The sequence below is a fragment of the Gigantopelta aegis genome, chromosome 11 (genome assembly GCF_016097555.1).
Source record: "Gigantopelta aegis isolate Gae_Host chromosome 11, Gae_host_genome, whole genome shotgun sequence".
NCBI classification, from domain to species: Eukaryota; Metazoa; Mollusca; class Gastropoda; order Neomphalida; family Peltospiridae; genus Gigantopelta; species Gigantopelta aegis.
The window spans coordinates 15,937,951-15,960,104 of record NC_054709.1 but is presented as its reverse complement, the minus strand read 5'-3'; the positions used below and the strand labels follow the sequence as shown (position 1 = coordinate 15,960,104).

At 37.5% G+C, this 22,154-nt stretch overlaps 1 protein-coding gene across 1 annotated transcript in view; it reads right to left on the bottom strand.

Moving 5' to 3' along the window:
• Positions 1-259: 259 nt before the first annotated feature.
• Positions 260-22,154, bottom strand: part of LOC121385173 (tetratricopeptide repeat protein 21B-like) — a 58,226-nt gene continuing 36,331 nt past the window's right edge. Inside the window, exons 26-38 of the mRNA XM_041515730.1 lie at positions 21,537-21,639; positions 18,065-18,175; positions 15,980-16,061; positions 15,120-15,270; positions 14,627-14,788; positions 12,765-12,834; positions 10,516-10,641; positions 9,488-9,601; positions 8,412-8,465; positions 7,363-7,419; positions 6,602-6,722; positions 5,550-5,617; positions 260-3,829 (exon numbers count right to left, since the gene is read on the bottom strand). Of these exons, the coding sequence (XP_041371664.1) occupies positions 3,752-3,829; positions 5,550-5,617; positions 6,602-6,722; positions 7,363-7,419; positions 8,412-8,465; positions 9,488-9,601; positions 10,516-10,641; positions 12,765-12,834; positions 14,627-14,788; positions 15,120-15,270; positions 15,980-16,061; positions 18,065-18,175; positions 21,537-21,639 (1,297 nt within the window). The 3' untranslated portion in view covers positions 260-3,751. The remainder of the gene's footprint in view (positions 3,830-5,549; positions 5,618-6,601; positions 6,723-7,362; positions 7,420-8,411; positions 8,466-9,487; positions 9,602-10,515; positions 10,642-12,764; positions 12,835-14,626; positions 14,789-15,119; positions 15,271-15,979; positions 16,062-18,064; positions 18,176-21,536; positions 21,640-22,154) is intronic.

The following is a 22,154-nucleotide window of genomic DNA, read 5'->3' as shown; positions in this document are numbered from 1 at the left end:
TAATGTATCTGGTTTCCTTTCTAAAACTATAATCAGAATGACCAAATGTTTGACATCCAATAGCCAATGATCAATAAATCAATGTGCTCTAGTGGTGTCGTTAAACAAAACAAACTTACTCTACTGTGGAATTTCACAGTCTAATTCATGTTAAAACAAATATAAAATGTATTGAATTGAAACGTTTGAATAAAATACTTAGTGTTTAGTTCAGTGCAGACCCATAGGAATATCTGGAGATAGGGAGGGGCACAATCTCTACACGCCACAATTTTTATTTTCATATAAAGTACAGCAAAAAACCTCCACAACAACAACAAAACACAGTACATTATCATCCTAAAGTGTGGGCCTGCAATGTTAAATTTTACATTACAATTCATTTCTTTTATAAAATTAATTAAAAAACAATACCCCCAGCCCCCTCAAAAATATATATGTTATCCCCAACCCCAAGAAAAACAAAACTTAACTAACATTATTTTTAATAAACTAGATGAACTGTGAACACTATTACCAAGTTATGGCAGACGAGATGTTTAATTCTGTGGAATTCGTATGCCTATGCTTTACCTGTAACTGAGGGTGGGACGTAGCCCAATGGTAAAGCGCTCGCTTGATGCAAGGTCGGTTTAGGATCAATCCCCGTTGGTGGGGCCATTGGGCTATTTCTCGTTCCAGCCAGTGCACCACGACTGATATATCGAAGCCCGTAGTATGTGCAATCTTGTTTATGGAATGGTGCATAAAAAAATCTCTTGCTACCAATGGAAAAAATGTAACAGATTTCCTCTTTAAGACTATTAACGTAAAAATTACCAGATGCCTGACATCCAATAGCCGATGATCAATAAATTAATGAGCTCTAGTGGTGTTGTTAAACAAAAACAAACTTGTTAACTTTACATGTACAGCAACTGTTATGTTACATGCTAATGGTGACAGATGTCATTAGTTTCTTCAACTGAAGAATCCTGGAGATGCAATTTAACACAGTAGTAGAGCATTTGTATGAAACAAGCTAGCGAGTTGCACTAGTGTTTTTTCCCCATCCCAACCAGTGCCACATGACTGGCACATCAAAGGTCATGGTAGCGTATTATTTCTAAGATTATGGCATGTGTTGTCCTGTGTGTAGTATATGATTGATTAAAGGGATGGTCCTGAGTTTGCGGCATTGTAAGATATTTTTGACTAGCACAGCCATTTTGGCTATTAAAATTACATATTAAATTTATTTTCTTCTATAGAATACCGTGTCTGTATATCCAGTGTGTGTAGTCATATGTCAATGTTTGTAGCAGTTATTATTAATTTGATCAGGGACTGAAGAGTAGGGGGACTGGGGGGACCTCTAGTCCCCAAATAATTCTGAATCAAACATGTGATTGGTAGTAAATCTTAAAGCAGAGATGAATTTTACTTGTAGAATGCAGGAAATTGCATATCAGCACATCTAGTTTTCCAACGTTTACCCAAACCCCCTTAGAAACTTTGTTTTATGCCCTCGATCTGTCAGCCCTCCCCCCAATGTCTACTTGGTTCCGCCGTGCCCGTTTCTTCGTAATGAATAATTGTTCGGATGTATGAAATTATTGGAAGGAAAAATCTAGTTTGGGCTACTATAAACATTTGGATAACAAACCGTAAAATATGGCCCATGTTACTGTCATTTTAAAATACATGTTTGGGGTTTTTGTCTTTTTAATTGGTCCATTTTGTGTATTGTTGGTCCTTTCTTTGATGTTAATGTCCATTTGTGCTGGGTTTTATAAAACGTTCATTCATGCATTGTAAGTAAAACAAGCCGACTATTTTTATTGACGTTTAAATAAAAAAATAATAAAATACATTTTAAACGTTATAAATACCAGACCAATGATTTACTGAAGAAACAGACAAAAGAGTAATTAAATACAACTTAATAAGTTTATTTTAAATCTAAAAGATAAATAAGTAAAAGTTAAACTGATATATCTTAGATACAGACATGACACAATTGTATCATTTAACAAAATATGCGACAATTTGTTATTTACCTTCCTATTTTCAGTCTCGGAGAGGCAGACCTGGGTCCTTGCTTATAAAACTTTTAGAGTCTAGACTCAATCTCTAATGATGTGACACGCGTACAATTTGTATGGCATTGTCATGATATGACTGTCTCAGACTCTATTGAAGTCTTGAGTCTAGACTCAATCTCTAATGACGTCACACGCATACAATTTGTATGGCGTTGTCATGACATTAGTGTCTCAGACTCTATTAGAGTCTCGAGTCTAGACTTTAAAAGTTTTATAAACGCCAGGCCAGGTTTCTGGACTGCATTCCCAGGATAGCATGCTTGAACCATCAGTGAATTTATATACTACATACCGTAAATCCTGGAACAGAAGCCTAGCCTTTTATTTGTGAGACCCAGCCTCTATTGAAGGCAGGAATGAGAAATAACCCACAGGACATAAAAAGTGGAGAGATAGTTGTCCTATAGTACCAGTAGTTATGGTATAGTAATGGACACTTTCGCCTATGTCTGTTTACTGTTACAGGTTTTCAGAACCAAATTGAATTTAATATATAGCAGACACCTTCAAGATCACAATCGGCACGTTTCTCGTCAATATTATCACACATATTTTGTTGAAATATATTTATAATTATATACATAATATATAACTTACTTCATGACTACAATGCATCAGCCTCCAAAAAGATGTACGGTGAAACCTCTCAAAACGGGACTCTCTCTAAACCGGAATTCTCTCAAAACCAGATGTTTTCAAGGTCCCCTTTTAAATATTAGTACAAAGGAGAACCTCTCTAAACCGGATAGCCCTTAAAACCAGACATTTTACTTAGTCCCAAACGTGTCTGGTTTGGGGTGGGGGGTGTTCACTGTATTATGTGTTGTAAATCTCTTATTATTCAAAATGAACAGTATTTATTTTGACACAAAATATCAATTATTACTGTTACACATCCCCCCCCCCCCCCCCCCCCCCCCCCCCCCCAAATTAAAATAAAATTTATCAATTGTTTTCAATATTCACAAATGGCAAATCTGACGAAGGACGGAAATGTTTTATTTAATGATGCACTCAACACATTTTATTTACGGTTATATGGCGTCGGACATATGGTTAAGGACCACACATATATTGAGAGATGAAACTCGCTGCCGCCACGCAATAGGCTACTCTTTCTGATTAGCAGCAAGGGATCTTTTATATGCAGTATCCCACAGACAGGATAACACATACCACGGCCTTTGATGACCGCTTCAGCTAGCCCTGTAATGTATTTGAATGGTATTTGCTCTAAACTGTATATCTGTGCATATTTAGACCTAAAATTTAAAGATATTCCCAGTTTCTGGCACATGTCAACCGTCACAGTATTGATAATCACAATATTGTAATGTTTTATATCACAGACAAAAATATCGGGCTCGAACGTCAGAATCTGTTACCTATGGCAATTGTGAAATGTTTTTACCACCAGCAAAATGTTCACCGAAAGCTATTTTGAGCTTGCCTACGGTAATTATAAGCCAGAAACTTTGGCAACAAATATAAAAACTAAAAATAGTCTCTTGAACTGACGGCAATAATTTTTATCCATCGGCAAAAATGTTTTTAAAATGTCATCGGTCAACTGCTACTGATGGTATTTCATATCACAACTACAGCAATAGCTGTCGGTGCCATCGTTAAGTTCGAGCCCTGAGAATTTGACAGCATGTTCAGCTTCTTCACACACGCAGACTTGATCGGGCCTTTTCCAGAATGTCTTTTCTTATTTTAGGATAGTTCGGGTGGCTTGATAAAACCTGGAAAAATAAAGAGACAGAAAAACTCTTTTATGCAAAGTATTGAAACAAGATATATTTAAACAAAATATATGGCTATAAAATATATAAGTTTGTTTTGTTTAACAACATCACTAGAGCACATTGATTTATTAATCATCGGCTATTGGATGTCAAACATTTGGTAATTTTGACACAGTGATAAAGAGGTAACCTGCAACATTTTTCAATTAGTAGCAATGGATCTGTTATATGCACCATCCCACAGACAGGATAGCACATACCATGGCCTTTGATATACCAGTTGTGGTGCACTGGCTGGAACGAGGACTATAAAGTATGTGCCCACATTTAAATATTTTAAAACTGACACAGAATCCAGCAAAAAATATTATTAAATTATATCACTTGGTTCCTGTAACACACATATCTGTTTGATTTCATGATATTTGTAAAATATTTCTTTCAAACCATGTTGGACATTATTGTTTAATGAAGGATGAAGATTTTTAAAGGATATATTCACTGAAAATAACTGATGATACAAACTTTAAAAAAAAGTATTAAATAAATTAAGTTTTTCTTTAAATTTTATTTGAGTAATTAGACTGAATAAGATGTCCCCTAAAATATTACAAACATCAAGAAAGTGTTACGTTGGTTGTTTTCTTACAATTTGAGGTTGAAAAATGTAGGTTCAAAATGACACACTGGAAACTTGGATCAAAGAAAGAAATGTTTTATTTAACGACACACTCAACACATTTTATTTACAGTTATATGGCATCAGATATATAGTTGAGGCCCACACAGATATTGAGAGAGGAAACCCACTGGTGCCACTTCATGGGCTTCTCTTTTTGATTAGCAGCAAGGAATCTTTTATATGCACCATCCCACAGACAGGATAATACATACCACAGCCTTTGTTACACCAGTTGTGGAGCACTGGCTGGAATGAGAAATAGCCCAATGGGCCCACCGATGGGGACTGATCTTAGATCGATCGCGTATCAGGCGAGTGCTGTACCACTGAGCTACGTCCCACCCCCAAACTTGGATCAGTGACATATTCTGATTGTAAAGCTGGATGAATAAGAGGTGGCCGTTATATAGAGGTGCCCGTTAGACCAAGTTCGACTGTATATATATATAAATCTCTGTCTATATATATATATATATATATAACCCCCCCCCACCCCCCCAAATGTAAAAGTTTAAAGGGACATTCCTGAGTTTGCTGCATTTTAAGATGTTTCCGACTAATAAAATATTTCTACGATTGAACTTGCATGTTAAATATATTTTCTTGTTTAGAATATCAGTGTCTGTATATTCAATGTGTTTCTGGTCGTCTTAATATTTGTAAGAAGCCCAAACTGGATTTTGTCTTCAAATAATTTCGTATATATGAGAAAAAAGCTTATTTTAGGAAATAAAATGAAATATAACCTAGTACAAATATTAGAACGATCAGAAACACGTTTAATATACAGACACTAATATTTTATGCAGAAAATATATTTGATATGTAATTACAATCCTTAAAAAGTCTCTGTTAGTCGATAACATCTTAAAAATTGCAGCAAACTCAGGAATGTCCCTTTAAGGACACATAAGCATATTTGGTGTCTATCATACGGTTGCCACCACAAAGCCAATAACAATGATTCCCCTATAGCCATATTTGTGTAGACTATTTAGTTGATTTCTGAGGATATGAATGACATTAGTTACTTACATGGTGACATATATCAACTGCATCCACAAATCTCTTTGCCTTCATGTAATTAAAAGCCAGCTTATATCCTACAAAGACAAAAATTTAAAAATACATTAATATATAAATAATATTGGAAAGCTTAAAGTGGCAAGGGAAAACAAAAATATATTTTTTGAAAAGTGATAAAAGAAAAACACACTTGTTTAGGAATGTTTTTTCTCTCAAGAGTTTTCCATTCAGCCTGAATGGGATAATGGGATCCTATGGCATAAACTAGTTACTATTTTTATCTTACAATCCATCATAAATCATGGGGGATAAACTATAACTTCTGTTATTTCACCAGGTGAGGATCCAGGGGGAAGTGTCTAGGGGTGTGTACCCCCCTTTTTTGCTCATATCAAAAAACAAATAATAAAAAAAAGCCTGTTCAAACACCTCTTACTAGGGGCCCACCCCACCCTGACACCCCCACCCCACCCTGACACCCCCAGCCACTCTAACCCCTGGATCGACACATGTTCACCTATATTGTCAAATAAATGATTCTGTAATGTATCTATTCAAGTGACGTCACATGCTTGACATTAAAAGTCATAACCTGCTAGTATTCATTTATGACTTTGCTTTTATCAGTCATCATAATTGGCCAATAGAAATGGCGGTTGCAGTATAAATAACAATTTCATCCCATTGGCAATGTCACAAACTGCACCCGAGAAAGATGTGCCTGAACATTAATTCGATAAGACTCGTAAATGGAATGTCTATGTTGGTCTATAAATTACAACAATATATGACAGAGTTGCCAGAGCTGTAACATACAGTGAAACCTCTTAAAACCAGACCCTCTGTAAACTAAAATTCTCAAAAAAAATTGACATTTTTCAGTCCTTTAAAAAAAAATCGGTACAGAAATTAACTTCTCTAAACCAGACACCTCTTAAAACCAGACATTTTACTTGGTCCCGACGGTGTCTGGTTTAGAGGGGTTTCACTGTATATGTGAATTATAATTCAAATATATGTTACAGCTCTCAACAGTAAACAAAAAGTTAAATTACAGATACCTATAACTGGATTGTTCTTATTTCCGTATTTCCAAGCATTCTCATAGTTGTGGGCTGCATCTTTATATGACTGCTCCTTCTCCATGATAAACCCCATGTACTCATAAGCCTTGCAACATGACTACAAGAAAAACAAAATACTGTGAGACCAATTCTTCTTTATAATAAATATGTATTCATACATGTATACCTTGCAACACGACTAAAAGAAGAACAAAACACTCTCAGACCAATTCTTCTAGTCGCAGTATAAATCTAATTTTCAGACTACTTTCTAGATCAGCTTCTAAACTTTGCTTACAAGTTAAGAAGTAAAAATTGCTTCCCACTCCACATAATAATTTTGAATCTCGAAAGAAAGAAAGAAATGTTTTATTTAACGACACACTCAACACATTTTATTTATGGTTATATGGCATCAGTCATATGGTTAAGTACCACACAGATATTGAGAGAGGAAACCTGCTGTCACCACTTCATGAGCTACTCTTTTCGATTAGCAGCAAGGGATCTTTTATATGCACCATCCCACAGACAGGGTAGTACATACCACGGCCTTTGATATACCAGTCATGGTAAAATGGCTGGAACGAGAAATAGCCCAATGGGCCCACCGACGGGGATCGATCCCAGACCGACCGTGCATCAAGCGGGCGTTTTACCACTGGCCTACTTCCTGCCTCTGAGCCTTGAAAGAGATCTTTAAAATATTTTGATTGACCATTAACCTAGCCCATACAAATAGATCATTCTTCACTAACCTTGTTGTACTGCAGACATCGCTTCAGCAGATCTGTTGCCATGTCATATTTTCCAGACTAATAAAACACAAAAAATTAAAAATACATACAAGTACAATCAGTTGTGTAACGAGGGGAGGGGCCACGGGGGCTTTTTTTTTTAAAACTGTATTAAATTTTAAAAAATCATACATACATACATGTACATACACACATACATACATATATAGTGTAAGTTGTCCCCACCCCCCCAATAGTGTGTTGGCCCTCATCGATATAAATTCTTGGCTAGGGCAGTGAGTACAATGAAGACTAGTAAAGATACAGATATGTTAACAATGGAAGGAAAAAGGGTAAAGTTTGTTTTGTTTAATGACAATGCTCGAGTACACTGATTTATTAATCATCGGCTACTGGATGTCAAACATTCCGACATAATAATCTAAGAGATCTGCCTCATCTGACATCAGCAGCAAGTCTTTGACAGGGATCACACTGGAAAACATTTTGTTTTAGTCAATTCTCAGATACGTAGAGCACTTCTTTGAAAATTATTCAAAATCGGCTAATTTAAAGAAAACATTATTAGCAAAGCACTAAATATTGTATTCACTTTGCAACTGGCTAATTTGACAATGGACAAGGGGAGCTCTGCTTTCATATATCGGTTGTGGTGGAGCCAGAAAGAAACCCAATCACCGAACAGGTCCGCCGATGGACTATTTTCTACAACTAAAGCACCTCGGGCGTGCACTCTATCGATTGAGCTACAAAAACATGTAGATCCTGCACTGGCATAGAAAGTGGGGGGGGGGGGGGGGGGGGAGAGAGAGAGACGATACGGGGCGACAAGGGGAGCATGTGCCCCCCCCCCCACTTTGTGGGAGCAGCGATGTTTTTAAAAATATATTTATACATGTATTTATATATATATATATATATATATGTGTGTGTGTGGGGCCCCCCCCCCCCCCCCCCACTTTTTGGCACCTTCCTAAGCCCGTGTACATGCCTCGTGCTGAGGTGTTAAACATTGGTTTTGTTTCTTTAAAGAAAGATGATTAAAATACCTGAATATAAATATCTCCAAGCAGAAGCCAGCTCTTTTCCAAATCATCTGCATCCTACAAAGAAAAACAGATGTGAATATTAATTACCACAACAAAAAAATAGAAGAAAAAGAAAAAAAAAGAAGAAAAAAAAGAACAAATAAACAACTAAAAATAAGAGTTTGGACTAAATACCTTCTGTAAACAGAGGGAAAATATGTGCCTACTTAACATTTATATGCAATGCAATTCAATGCAAATACCAACATGTATATTTGCAAAACAACGCATATTCCAGTACTAATCTGGTTTACAGTATGTTTAAGTTCTAAATTTAATGTAGCTTATTTAATATACAAAATTATTGTTAGGACCGATTTTTAATGGCTTGTCATTTCTCAAATATCTATTGCAAGAAAATGTAATTAATTGTCTATATCAGACCTCGACATGAACAAAATTGAGGAAAGTGATTAATTGCTCCCCTAATTTGCATAATGGGGAGCCAATTAAAGTGAAAGTTAAAGTTTGTTTTGTTTAATAACACATTAGAGCACATTGATTTAATAATCATCGGCTATTGGATGTCAAACACATGGTCATTTTGACAGACATAGGGAGGAAACATTTTTACATTAGTAGCAAGGGATCTTTTATATGCACCATCCCACAAACAGGATAGCACATACCACAGCCTTTGATATACCAGTCGTGGTTCACTGGCTGTGACAAGAAACAGCCCAATGGGCCCACAGACGGGGATTGATCCCAGACCGACCACGTATCAAGCGAGCGCTTTACCATTGGGCTACGTCCCGTCCTGGGGAGCCAATTAAGATATTATATTTTAAGTATTAATATTTAATCCTTTAATCCTAGCATTTGCATTAGGCAGACCAAATCCAATTTGGGCTACTTGCAAATATTAGGACGATCAGAAATCACAACGAATGTTTAGACACTGATATTCTAAATCAAACATTTCTAGCAATTAAAATATTTTATTAGTCGGAAACATGTTATTCAGGATAGTTTCTTTAAACTGTATACTACATGTGTATGTTATGAGTCGGTTGTGGTGTAAAGTTTCAGTGTACCTGGATAGTCCATACATTCTTCTGCACACGTTTGAGTTGATTTCTTGCCCTCGGTGTCTGTTTGAGAACCATGTAGGCAGCTGCCATTCCATACAACGCCCCCACGTGATCTCGCTACAAGCAGAAAACAATGGACATTATTCACCAAAAAAACCCCAGTCAAAATATTAAATGCTGTCGAAATATTAAATGCTGAAGAGAAAAATATTTAGCATTAATCACCGATTCAGAAAAGGTGTTACTAACCACAATAAGTATATCTAGCTACACTACAGCAGGATTCTGGGCTTCTGTGAATTCCAGATTTTTTTTTGTCGGACGCGTATGATTAAGAGGTGGAATATCTATATTACATCATTTCATTTGTTCCCAATCTGGAATCTCCTATTTTTTTACCCCCAACTTCTTTTGCTGTCCACCTCCACACCCCAGTCCTTGCCCCTCCAGGCAAGACAGATTCTTTTTTCTTGTGCCCATGCAATAACCCAATCAGAGAATGAGTCCTCCGAATTGGTTCCATCCTACAATGCAAGCATCTCCGACGAGCACTCTATCAACCTTAAGGTGAATTAAAGTTAAAGTTTGTTGTGTTTAACAACACCACTAGAGCACAAAGATTTGGTGAATTTGACATATTGTCATAGAGGAAACCCGCTACATTTTTAATTAGTAGAAAGGGATCTTCTATATGCACCATCCCACAGACAGGATAGCATATACCACAGCCTTTGATATACCAGTCATGGTGAACTGGTTAGAATGAGAAATAACCAAATGGGCCCACTGACAGGGATCGATCCTAGATTGACCACACATCAAGCGAGTGCTTTACCACTGGGCTACATCCTGCATTTTAAGGTGAATTAAGACCTCAGGGGTACAATGTACCTCAGGGTGAGACAATGTACCTCAGAATGAGACAATGTACCTCAGGGTGAGACAATGCACCTCAGGGTGTGACAATGCACCTCAGGGTCAAACAATGTACCTCAGGGGGAGACAATGTACCTCAGGGGGAGACAATGTACCTCATGTGCAGCTATCTCCATGAAAGCCGAGAGAGCTTTCTCAACATTGCTTTTCTGCTTGGTTGCTATTAGCGCCATGTTTTCCAACAGTTTGGGGCGAATATCTCCAGGTTTAGGTTTCACCTCCTAAAAAAAAAAAACAAAAAAATAAAAAAGAACAACAAATTTAGGAAATGTAGAGTGGGTTTTTTTCTAATATGAATACTTAACCTGACCTCTGAGTAATAATATTTCCCCCACTATTCTAATAGACTGGTCCGAACAATGAAATCTCTAACATCTTCCAATAAGTCCGGGGCTACATGTACCTATTCTGTAACTTGTGATTCTTGTGTAAGGTTTCTGTATGTCAGAAATATTTCACAATAACAGCAAAGTCAGGAGAGTCCCTTTAAAAAGGCTTTGTTATATAATTACTAAAAAAAACCATTTCACAAATGGCAAAAACAAATCAGGATTGTCCCTTTAAAAAGCTCTGTTACCGTACCAAGAAACATTTCACAAATGGCAAAACAAATTCAAGAGAGTCCTTTTGAAAAGCTCTGTTATCGTACCAAGCAACATTTCACAAATGGAAAAAAAAAATCAGGAGAGTCCCTTTAAAAAGCTCTGTTACCGTACCAAGAAACATTTCACAAATGGCCAAAAAAAATCAGGAGAGTCCCTTTAAAAAGGCTTTGTTATATAATTACTAAAAAAACATTTCACAAATAGCAAAAAAAATCAGGAGAGTCCCTTTAAAAAGCTCTGTTATCGTACCAAGAAACATTTCACAAATGGCAAAAAAAAATCAGGAGAGTCCCTTTAAAAAGCTCTGTTACCGTACCAAATGGCAAAAAACCCATCAGGAGAGTCCCTTTGAAAAGCTCTGTTACCGTACTAAGAAACATTTCACAAATGGCAAAAAATCAGGACAGTTCCTGTTTTGTTTAATGACACCACTAGAGCACATTGATTTATTAATCATCAGCTAATGGACATCAAACATTTGATAATTTTGACATACGGTCTTAGATAGGAAACCCACTACATTTTTTTTATTAGTAGTAAGGGATCTTATATATGCACCATCCAACAGACAGGATAGCACATACCACAGTCTTTGATATACCATTCGTGATGCACTGGCAGGAATGAGAAGTTCCTTTAAAAAGTGCTCAGGGCCCCATTCCACAAAACGATCTTAGCCCTAAGATTACCTTAGGCGTATAGCTACCCTATGCACTTAAGTTGATCTTAGGGCTAAGATCACTTCGTGGAACAGGGCCCTGGTTACTTAAACATTTAACAAATCACAAAACATTCAGGACAATTCCTTTAAGCAAGCACTCTACCTCTAAACTACACCTACTCAATTTAAAATTATGGTTACGTACAGGCATGACAGAAGCAAGTAGACATTGGAGTGGCTGACTGAGATCGATGGCACAAAGCAAAGTTTTTAGTGGGGTTCATGGATATGCTACCCCGTAAAATTTTGAAAACAAGATGTCCTGAAATGCAATTTCCTGCATTCTACAAGTAAAATTCATCTGTGCCTTAAGATTTACTACCAATAACATTTTTTATTCAGAATTATTGGCAGGGGAGGGGGGGGGGGGGGGGGGGTCTCTCCTGCTCTGACATAGTAAATCTTTGATATATAGAGCTTATTACCAGAGTGTTTTTCGGTATCGTCAATATCATATATTAGGAATAAAACTTGTATTATGCGAGCCTCTGGTGAGCATAATACATTATTTTTATTCCTAATATATGATATTGACGATACCGAAATACACAAGGGTAATAATTTCTCTATCATATAATCTCAAGGTTAATACAATGCATTTTTGTAAACTGTACACGCAAATTTAATTCCAGTTCGCCATTACTAGATATTCAAATGACCTAAGAATATGTGGCGCGGTGTATTTTTGAATGGAAATGACGTCAAACTCGAATGACGTTATTTTGGATGTTCTTACATCAAAACATACTAGGGCTTAAAAAATTTTGTTTTCTGAACGCTGGACAGCTTTCGATGACTATGAATGCATACGTCAATTATGGAGTGTCACACAAGTACGTTTGCTTAAATGTCAATAAACCTAGTGCTGTGACCTCGATTAATTTACATCTAATTTGCAAAGTTATCAAATTCTTAAAGTATGTGATCTTAAAAATATTACATACTTTGATTGCACTGAAAATGTAAGATATTATACGATATAAAGTTGTTATCATGTGATTTCGTTGACAATGCTCACCCGTAGCAACTTCTCTGCAGTTCTCACTGCCATCTGTTCACTGTCGGCCTTCTCCGTCTCGGACGATATGCTAACAGTGAGAAATAAATAACAGGCTCAAATCAGTCACACTAAAACATATAAAACAACTTATTACAACGTGATCAGTGATCAGCAAAATAACATTTGCATTGAACACATAGTGATGAATGGGTAAATAAATGATGTGATTTTAAAGTGACAGAACCCAATTTTTAAACACTACGGCATATTTTCGCCATTATTGATAATTGAAATCAGCAGGGGTGGGAATTGGTGAACTGTAAAAAAAAAAGGAAATCTAGAGGGGTCCCAGAAATTCTTGAAATCCCAGATTAAAATCTGTGCCATCTGACACATTTTGGAGGAAAGGACGATTAAAATGCGAGGAAACGCAACGTTCCATGAGAGGAAAACAGCTGATCCAAGGAGAATTCCCACCCCAGAATCAGACATTATCCATTCCATACATCCAAAGTGTTTCTGGTATTTCTTATATCATAAAATACATTGTTCATATGTTTAAAAATGCATGTATATTTGTACCTCTGAGAAGTGACAGTTATAGAGATGAGCTCTACTTTAACAAGATATAATTAATATAGAGTGCTAGTACCTGAGATTTGTTTTTTTTGCAGTTATTACCAATTATTGCCAACAGTTGACACACCTGCCCTCTCCCCCCACCTGGTAAATGATTAAGCTATTCATAAAATTTCAGCTCAATATCTCTGCAAAATTATATGTGGGACAGGGACCTATCCTCTCAAAGTTTGTGCCAAGTTATGTATAAAAAGAAAACTATGATGCTAACAACTGTTTCAAGTTTCACATCAAAATTGACAGATGGATGGACAGACAGAAAGAAAAACAGACAGAAGGATGGAGATGAAACCTATAGTCCCCACTGGTTGGACCGGTAGGGGACTAATAAAAAAGGCAACCGATAGTTGACACACCTGGGCCCGGTAACATAAAGCACTCGAAACACGTACGTCAGACGTACACGATACATAATGTGTGTGGCGTATGTCCGACGTAAGTGTTATTATGAGTGCTTTGTGTTACCGGGCCCTGCCCTTGTCCTCGACAGACTCAAACACCTTCCCTCCTATCGTGTGGTTGTCTGGGTTCAGACAGATCTCTATCATGTTAAACAGACAGACAGACAGACAGACAGACAGAAGGATGGAGATGAGACTAATAAGAAAGTCGACCGATGGTTGACACACCTGCCCTCTCCCTCCACAGACTCAAACACCTCTCCTCCTATCGTGTCGTTGTCTGGGTTCAGACAGATCTCTATCATGTTAGACAGACAGACAGACAGACAGAAGGATGGAAATAAGACTAATAAGAAAGTCGACCGATGGTTGACACACCTGCCCTCTCCCTCCACAGACTCAAACACCTCTCCTCCTATCGTGTCGTTGTCTGAGTTCAGACAGATCTCTATCATGTTAGACAGACAGACAGACAGACAGACAGAAGGATGGAGATGAGACTAATAAGAAAGTCGACCGATGGTTGACACACCTGCCCTCTCCCTCCACAGACTCAAACACCTCTCCTCCTATCGTGTGGTTGTCTGGGTTCAGACAGATCTCTATCATGTGAAACAGACAGACAGACAGACAGACAGACAGAAGGACAGAGATGACACTAATAAGAAAGTCGACCAATAGTTGACACACCTGCCCTCGCCCTCCACCGACTCAAACACCTCTCCTCCTATCGTGTCGTTGTCTGGGTTCAGACAGATCTCTATCATGTTAGACAGACAGACAGACAGAGAGAAGGATGGAGATGAGACTAATAAGTTAGTCAAACAATAGTTCACACACCTGCCCTCTCCCTCCACCGACTCAAACACCTCTCCTCCTATCGTGTCGCTGTCTGGATTCAGACAGATCTCTATCATGTTATACACAGCCTGGTTTCCCCAGTCAGAATCCTTTCTCGACTTGTTGAACAGCTTGAGGGCCTGCGTCGGGTTTCCAGTGTACCTGCGACAAACAGACATATATATATATTTGCACAGAATAACCAGATACTGTCTTATGTTATGAGCTTTATCTGGGAAGGTTAGACCTCTCAAAGTTTGTGTTAAGTTATATCGGCTAACTGTTTCAAGTTTCTCATCAAAATCTTAATTTAAGATGCTTACAAATGCTTCAAGTTTCACATCAAAATCCTAACTTACACTGGTAACAAATGTTTCAAGTTTCATATCAAAATCCTAAATTAAGATGCTTACAAATGCTTTAAATTTCACATCAAAATCCTAACTTAAAATGCTTACAAATGCTTCAAGTTTCACATCAAACCTCAACTTACCACTCGTACAATGCTTTACAGTAGTTGAGGCCAGCTTCCATCGTTGGGCGCGAAGATGCATTTTCAGCTAGCTCTAGGAACTTTGGAACATCATCCAGTTTACCAGCACGCCTCATCAAATCAACCAGTCTTGACAAGGCTTCGTAATTGCCTACAAAACACACATCATAATCATATAATGGTGTTCTTCTCCAATCTAAATATTAGCATTTAATATTTCATTATGGACTGGTTTAGATACACTTGAGACAACATTGTACGTGTGATCAAATCAAAGAGGATTGACAGGGCTTCGTAATTGCCTACAAAACTGGAGAAAACTTGAAGTGTTTTCTCTTTTATAGATACATCACCTGTCCTTAACAAGTGCACCCCCCCCCCCCCCCCCCCAGAACTACAGGGAACATTGGCTGTTGGGATGTTTGGACCAGACCACTTGCATGGGGGGGGGGGGGGGGAGGTGCACTTGTTGAGGACAGGTAATGCTGAAAAGAAAACACATATAATCATAAGAGGGTTCGAAACAGCGGCCTGTGAAAAGCAAAAACTCAACCCCTGTACTTAAGAAAATGTCCATGGCAAAAAAAATATGCCATTGAAAATCTGTTACATTTTAATTCTATAATGCTCTAAAACTTGAAATATCAGCTTTTTCAGTGACAATAACTGCATATACAAATATTCAGGAAAATCAAAGTGGGAGGAGTTTAGCCCATTGCGGGATTTGACATGGAATGACCCCTTCCCAAAATAACGTCATTCATTGATCACATGAAATCGTTATGTCACATGTGGGTCATAGTGGTTATATCTACTTCGCTGTATATCTTGAACTACGTGGATAATAAACTCTTTAATACCTGGCTTGGACTGCAGAATTTGCTGGAAGTGATGAGCAGCAGAATCGTAGTCATTCTTTCTAAACATAAGATCAGCAAGCATCTGTTAAATAAAACAAGCTCATGTTTAACATAGAGAACATTACATGAGTGGTCATCAGAAGTTTGTTTTGTTTAACGACACCACTAGAGCACACTGATTTATTAATCATCACCTATTAGATGTCAAACATTTGGTAATTTTGACACCATAAGTTTTTTGGTTTTGTTTAACGACACAACTAGAGCACATTGTTTTATTAATCATTCGCTATTGAATGTCAAACATTTGGTAATTTTTACATATAGTCTTAGAAAGGAAACCCGCTACATTTTTACATTGGTAGCAAGGGATCTTTTATATGCACCATCCCAAAAACAGGATTGCATATACCAGGGCCTTTGCACAACCAGTCGTGGTGCACTGGCTGGGACAAGAAATAGTCCAATCAGCCAACAGATTGGGATCAATCCTAGAATGATTACGCTAGAAAACATGAACTCAAAACAGAATGAGTAAATTCAGCAAATAATCCCCTGACACTTTTCCAACAAGAATATATTTTCTTGTGTTCCAGATTCAGCAATATGACAAGAATAAGTAAATTCAGCAAAACATTCAATGACCAGGGCTGGGAATTGGTGAACTGTAAAAAAGAGGAAATCTAGAGGGGTCCAGGGTGGTGAACTGTAAAAAAGAGGAAATCTAGAGGGGTCCAGGGTGGTGAACTGTAAAAAAGAGAAATATAGAGGGGTCCAGGGTGGTGAACTGTAAAAAAAGAGGAAATCTTGAGGGGTCCAGGGTGGTGAACTGTAAAAAAGAAGAAATCTAGAGGGGTCCAGGGTGGTGAACTATAAAAAGAACTGTTGAAAAAAAAGAGGAAATCTAGAGGGGTCCTGTAGGGTGGGGGTGGGTGGTGAACTGTTAAAAAAGAAATCTAGAGGGGTCCAAACTGTAAAAAAAGAGGAAATCTTGAGGGGTCCAGGGTGGTGAACTGTAAAAAAGAAGAAATCTAGAGGGGTCCAGGGTGGTGAACTATAAAAAAGAGGAAATCTAGAGGGGTCCAGGGTGTTGAACTGTAAAAAAGAGGAAATCTAGAGGGGTCCAGGGTGGTGAACTGTACTGTAAAAAAAGAGGAAATCTAGAGGGGTCCGTGGGCAAGGACGATTAAAATGCGAGGAAACGCAATGTTCCATGAGAGGAAAACCACAGATCCGAGGAGAATTCCCACCCCTGATGAAACTTTTCTGACAAGTCAAGAAGAGATTTTCTTAGATTCCAGACTCAGTGATACCAAAAACCAGAGCTCAAAATAGCAGCCTTCGAAAATGGAAAATCTGTACTTTTTTACACATACATGTAGCAGGTAAAATAGAAATTCACCTGTGAAAAACCCCAAAATATTGCAGGTAATTAAAAAAAAAACCCCAGATGTATATAGTATTATGCTTATCCCAGGCTTCTGGAATTTTTATAAAATCCACTAGCCATGGGATCAGTGATTTAAACAATTTACTAGCCACGATTAAAAATTCACTGGCCCTACTTTACTTTAAGTTAATACAATTTTACTAAATAATAGTAATAATCAGATATGTCACATGAACAGAGAGATAGAGCTTAAAAACACTAATATTGGGGCTTTGGGGTGGGGTAGGATTATTTATATTTACAAAATAGAATTAACTGCAACATTTGACAAAAATGTTCCACTAGCCGTTGGGCATGGCAATAGTAGTTATTCACTAGCCCAACACTGAATATCACTAGCCATGGGAGTGGGGCTACCATAATCTAGAAGCCCTGGCTTATCTCACCTACTTTTTCACACACTATCCCAACCCTCTCCTCACACAGTGTTGTGTTATTTCCAGCAGGCCATATTTTGTTCTTAACAGGACTTATTTACGTTGGTCTGATATTGTACTAAAATAACAGCAGGCCATGTTTTTTTTCTTAGCAAGACATATATATTTTGGCTTGATATTTTACAAAAATAACAGCAGGCCATGTTTTACTTCCTATCTCAAGCCGTGAAAAAGATGTTTAGAAGAAACTCAACGTACGATGGTGGCAGCATCGTTCTCACTGTCATTCTTCAGTAGAGTCATACACTGGTGCTGACACGAATCCAGGTCCTCTGTCAACAGGTAGAGTCCCGCCAGCTCTAGCATCACCTGAAAAAAGGGTAAATCACCATGAAAATCTAAATTAATCTGTATACAGGTAGGACGCCCGCTAGCTTTAGCATCATCTGATGAACAGACAACACTTATCAACTAAAACAACCATAATCAGAGACTGCAAAAGCAATACATGTCTCCTACCAGGGGCCTTATTCACAAAGGTCTCTTAGGCTCTGCTAGACAACAAAGCATCCTCTTTGCAAGTCTTTTAACATTGCACTGCGAGATCGCAAAGTTGCGAGAGTTTAGTGAATAAGGCCCCAGGGCACTAAGTTCAAGGGCCATAACTCTGTCAAAAAAGGGTAAATCACCATGAAAATCTAAATTAATCTGTATACAGGTAGATGCCCGCTAGCTTTAGCATCACCTGATGAAAAGACAACACTTATCAACTAAAACAACCATAATCAGAGACTGCTAAAGCAATACATGTCTCCTACCAGGGTGCTAAGTTCAAGGGCCATAACTCTGTAAAAAAAAGGGTAAATCACCATGAAAATCTAAATTAATCTGTATACAGGTAGAGACCTGCTAGCTCTAGCACCATCTGATGAACAGACAACACTTATCAATTAAAACAGCCATAATCAGAGACTGCTAAAGCAATACATGTCTCCTATCAGGACGCTAAGTTCAAGGGCCATAACTGCAAAAAAGGGTAAATCACCATGAAAATCTAAATTAATCTGTATACAGGTAGATGCCCGCTATGATGAATAGACAACACTTATCAATTAAAACAGCCATAATCAGAGACTGCTAAAGCAATACATGTCTCCTACCAGGGCGCTAAGTTCAAGAGCCATAACTCTGTTAAAAAAGGGTAAATCACCATGAAAATCTAAATTAATCTGTATACAGGTAGATGTCCGCTAGCTCTAGCACCATCTGATGAATAGACAACACTTATCAATTAAAACAGCCATAATCAGAGACTGCTAAAGCAATGTATGTCTCCTACCAGGGCACTAAGTTAAAGGGCCATAACTCTGTCAAAAAAGGGTAAATCACCATGAAAATTTAAATTAATCTGTATACAGGTAGATGCCCGCTAGCTCTAGCACCATCTGATGAATAGACAACACTTATCAATTAAAACAGCCATAATCAGAGCAATACATGTCTCCCTAGCTCTAGCATCACCTGATACACAGACAGAATGAATGAATGAATTAATTAATTAACAACACAAAAATACACATCGGATATTGGGTGTCACAAAAGTTAAGTATATAGAAATATTTTGAAAAACAGATAGACAAAAACACTTCGGTTTTGTTTGTTTTTTCATGTTATATTATTATATATTTTTTAATTTACCATTCCCAGTTACAAAGGCCTACCCCAGGGTCAAAACAGGTGACAAGTGATTAACAACAACAAATAAGAATACCGGTGAGGTATATGATACGCCCGTCAGGAGTTTGATAGAAAACCATAGATATTAATGAATATGTTACGGGTATGATTCAATTCTAATTATGTGAAATTTTTGCAATGGGATGGATGAACAGTTTGTTTTTGACGAATTACTGATGATACTGTATCCATTGGAGAAGGTGCTGTCTGATTAATGAAGTTATTGTTCTTTATTAGAAAGGGAAATTTTGTTTAGTGACCTAGTAATTGTACGTGACACACCACAATTCCAAATTGTTCCTACATGTGAGGTTTGATGGTCTAGTATGCATCTGTATGCAAGATATGATCCGGACAAGAATTTGCTGTTATGTGCAGTAGACTGTGAAAAGTAGTTCACAGTGACCTAGTAATAGTACGCGACACACTGCCATCCCAAGTTGTTCCTACATGTGAGGTTTGATGGTCCTGTATGTAAGATATGGCCCGGACAAGAAAAAGTTAACGGACGGACGGATGGACGGACAATGCCATACCATAATACGACACCATCATAGACAAAAGTATAATAATATGACCTATCATAGACAAAAGTATAATAATATGACCCATCATAGACCAAAAATATAATATGACCCATCATAGACAAAAATATAATAATATGACCCATCATAGACAAAAGTATAATAATATGACCCATCATAGATAAAAATATAATAATATGACCCATCATAGACCAAAAGTATAATAATATGACTCATCAAAGACCAAAAGTATAATAATATGACCCATCAGACAAAAGTATAATAATATGACCCATCATAGATAAAAATATAATAATATGACCCATCATAAACAAAAGTATAATATGACCCATCATAGACCAAAAGTATAATAATATGACCCATCATAGACAAAAATATAATATGACCCATCAAAGACCAAAAATATAATAATATGACCCATCATAGACAAAAATATAATATGACCCATCATAGACAAAAGTATAATAATACGACCCATCATAGACAAAAGTATAATAATATGACCCATCATAGACAAAAGTATAATAATATGACCCATCATAGACAGGCATATAAAAACCATTTATTAATTAAAACACTAATTTCACACAATTAAACAAACTTTTGTTTTGCACTGTAATGAACATCCATCAATGGAACTATAACCCATGTTTCATTCAACTGGAACTTAAGGTTTGTGAAAAACAGATCTAAATGCAAACTGTCTTGAGTTTGCTGCTGTTGAAAGATATTTCCAATAGATCCTCTTTAACGTTCTGACTACTGCAGGCGAGATATCATGTCAGTTGACATATTGTACGCTGTATCTGGTCAAACATTTGGTAATTCAGACACATAGACTTAGAGAGAGGAAATCGGTTACATTTTACCATTAGTAGCAAGGGATCTTTTATATGCACCATCCCACAGATAGGGTAGCACATACCACGATGTAGCAGCCATGATGCACTGGCTGGAATGAGAAATAGCTAAATGGGCCCACCGACAGGGATCAATCCCAGACCGACTGCGCATCAAGTGAGGACTTTACCACTGATGCACTGGTTGGAACGAGAAATAGCCCAATGGGCCTACCAATGGGGATCGATCCTAGACCGACAGCATGTCAAGCAAGCGCTTTGCCACTGATGCACTGGCTGGAACGAGAAATAGCCCAATGGGTCCACCGACAGGGATCGATCCCAGACCGACCGCACATCAAGCAAGTGCTTTACCGCTGATGCACTAGCTGGAATGAGAAATAGCCCAACGGGTCCACAGACAGGGATCGATCCCAGAATGTCTGCGCATCAAGCAAGGGCTTTACCACTGATTCACTGGTTGGAATGAGAAATAGCCCAACGGGCCCACTGACAGGGATCGATCCCAGACCGACTGCGCATCAAGCGAGGGCTTTACCACTGGGGTTTCTGCACACAAATGAGTTAAATCTGTGAACATGTCCTCACCTTGCTGTCTTCTTCGTTATAGACGAGAGCGTCCTTGTAAAACTTGATGGCTTTCTCGTAGTCCCGCCCATTCTTCGCCTGCTGAGCTAACTGTCCACAGATGCTAACAAAACAAAAATACAAATCTGATTATCATTCAAACACAATGAATGAATGAATGAATGGTTTAACAACACCCCAGCACAAAAATACACACCGGCTATTTGGTGTCACAAAGCATTTTTGTTTCTATAGTCCATCCCAGCCTCCATGAAGAATGTTTGTTTTTTTGTAAATAATTTTAGTTTGATTTGATGTAAGAAGAAAAGTAAAAATATTTTGGAAATAATATAAAAAATAAATAATACCCCACTACTTTTGGGTACAATTAAGAAAACAAATCGGCTCAGAAATAAATAACTTGTAATACAAATACCATATTTATAGTAAAAACAATATGGTGCTCCCTGTTTTACTGGTAGAATACGAAAAAGTTAATGATATAACACAATTATATGCTGATTATTTAAAAAAAAAAAGAGAAATAGTTCAATTATAACGTTTTTGTGTTTGATCAACATGCATTAAACACCATCTAGTGGCCGGAATGTAGCCCAGTGGCAAAGCGCTCACTTGATG